Source organism: Mandrillus leucophaeus, unplaced genomic scaffold, assembly GCF_000951045.1.
Source record: "Mandrillus leucophaeus isolate KB7577 unplaced genomic scaffold, Mleu.le_1.0 Scaffold158, whole genome shotgun sequence".
Taxonomy (NCBI): domain Eukaryota; kingdom Metazoa; phylum Chordata; class Mammalia; order Primates; family Cercopithecidae; genus Mandrillus; species Mandrillus leucophaeus.
In genome coordinates, this window is record NW_012101565.1 from 1484655 (window position 1) to 1485184 (window position 530).

Consider the following 530-nt stretch of genomic DNA (forward strand, 5'->3'; position numbering starts at 1 on the left):
CCTGCAGCTCCCCCTCAGCCCCACCACGCTGGCGCTCAGTGGCCTCCAGCTGCAGGCGCACCACGCGGATCTCCTCCTCAATGCGCAGCCGGCTGCGCTCCGCTGCCTCTGCCTGCCGGGCCTTGGCCTGGATCTCTGCCTCCGAACTCTGCCGCAGCTGCTGCAGCTCCTCCTGGATGCTGCGCTTCTGCTGCTGCGCATCCACTGCCGCCTCCTCCCGCCGCACCACCTCCTCCTGCATGCGCTGCTGCAGCTCCTTCGCCTCCCGCTCCGCCTGTGCCTTTGCCTGGGCGTGCGCCTCGGCCAGCTGCCGCTGCTTCTCCAGCGCAGCCTCCACCTCGGCCAGCCGCTCGCGCTCCTCTGCCCGCCAGCTGCCGCTGCCGCTCGGCCTCCAGTGTCCGCTGGAAGCCCTGCGTCTCCTCCGCCAGCTGCTGCGCCATCTGCTCCTTGTCCTCCTGCAGCCGCCGAGCCTGCTCCTGTGCAAGCTCCTTCTGCTGCTGCAGCAGCTCTGCCTCAGCCTTGAGTCGCGT

At 70.6% G+C, this 530-nt stretch overlaps 1 protein-coding gene across 1 annotated transcript in view; it reads right to left on the bottom strand.

Moving 5' to 3' along the window:
• The window catches only part of PLEC (plectin), a 38349-nt gene that overhangs the window by 13148 nt on the left and 24671 nt on the right, over positions 1–530 (bottom strand). The window contains exon 32 of the mRNA XM_011975740.1: positions 2–337. Coding sequence (XP_011831130.1) covers positions 2–337 — 336 coding nt within the window. The remainder of the gene's footprint in view (position 1; positions 338–530) is intronic.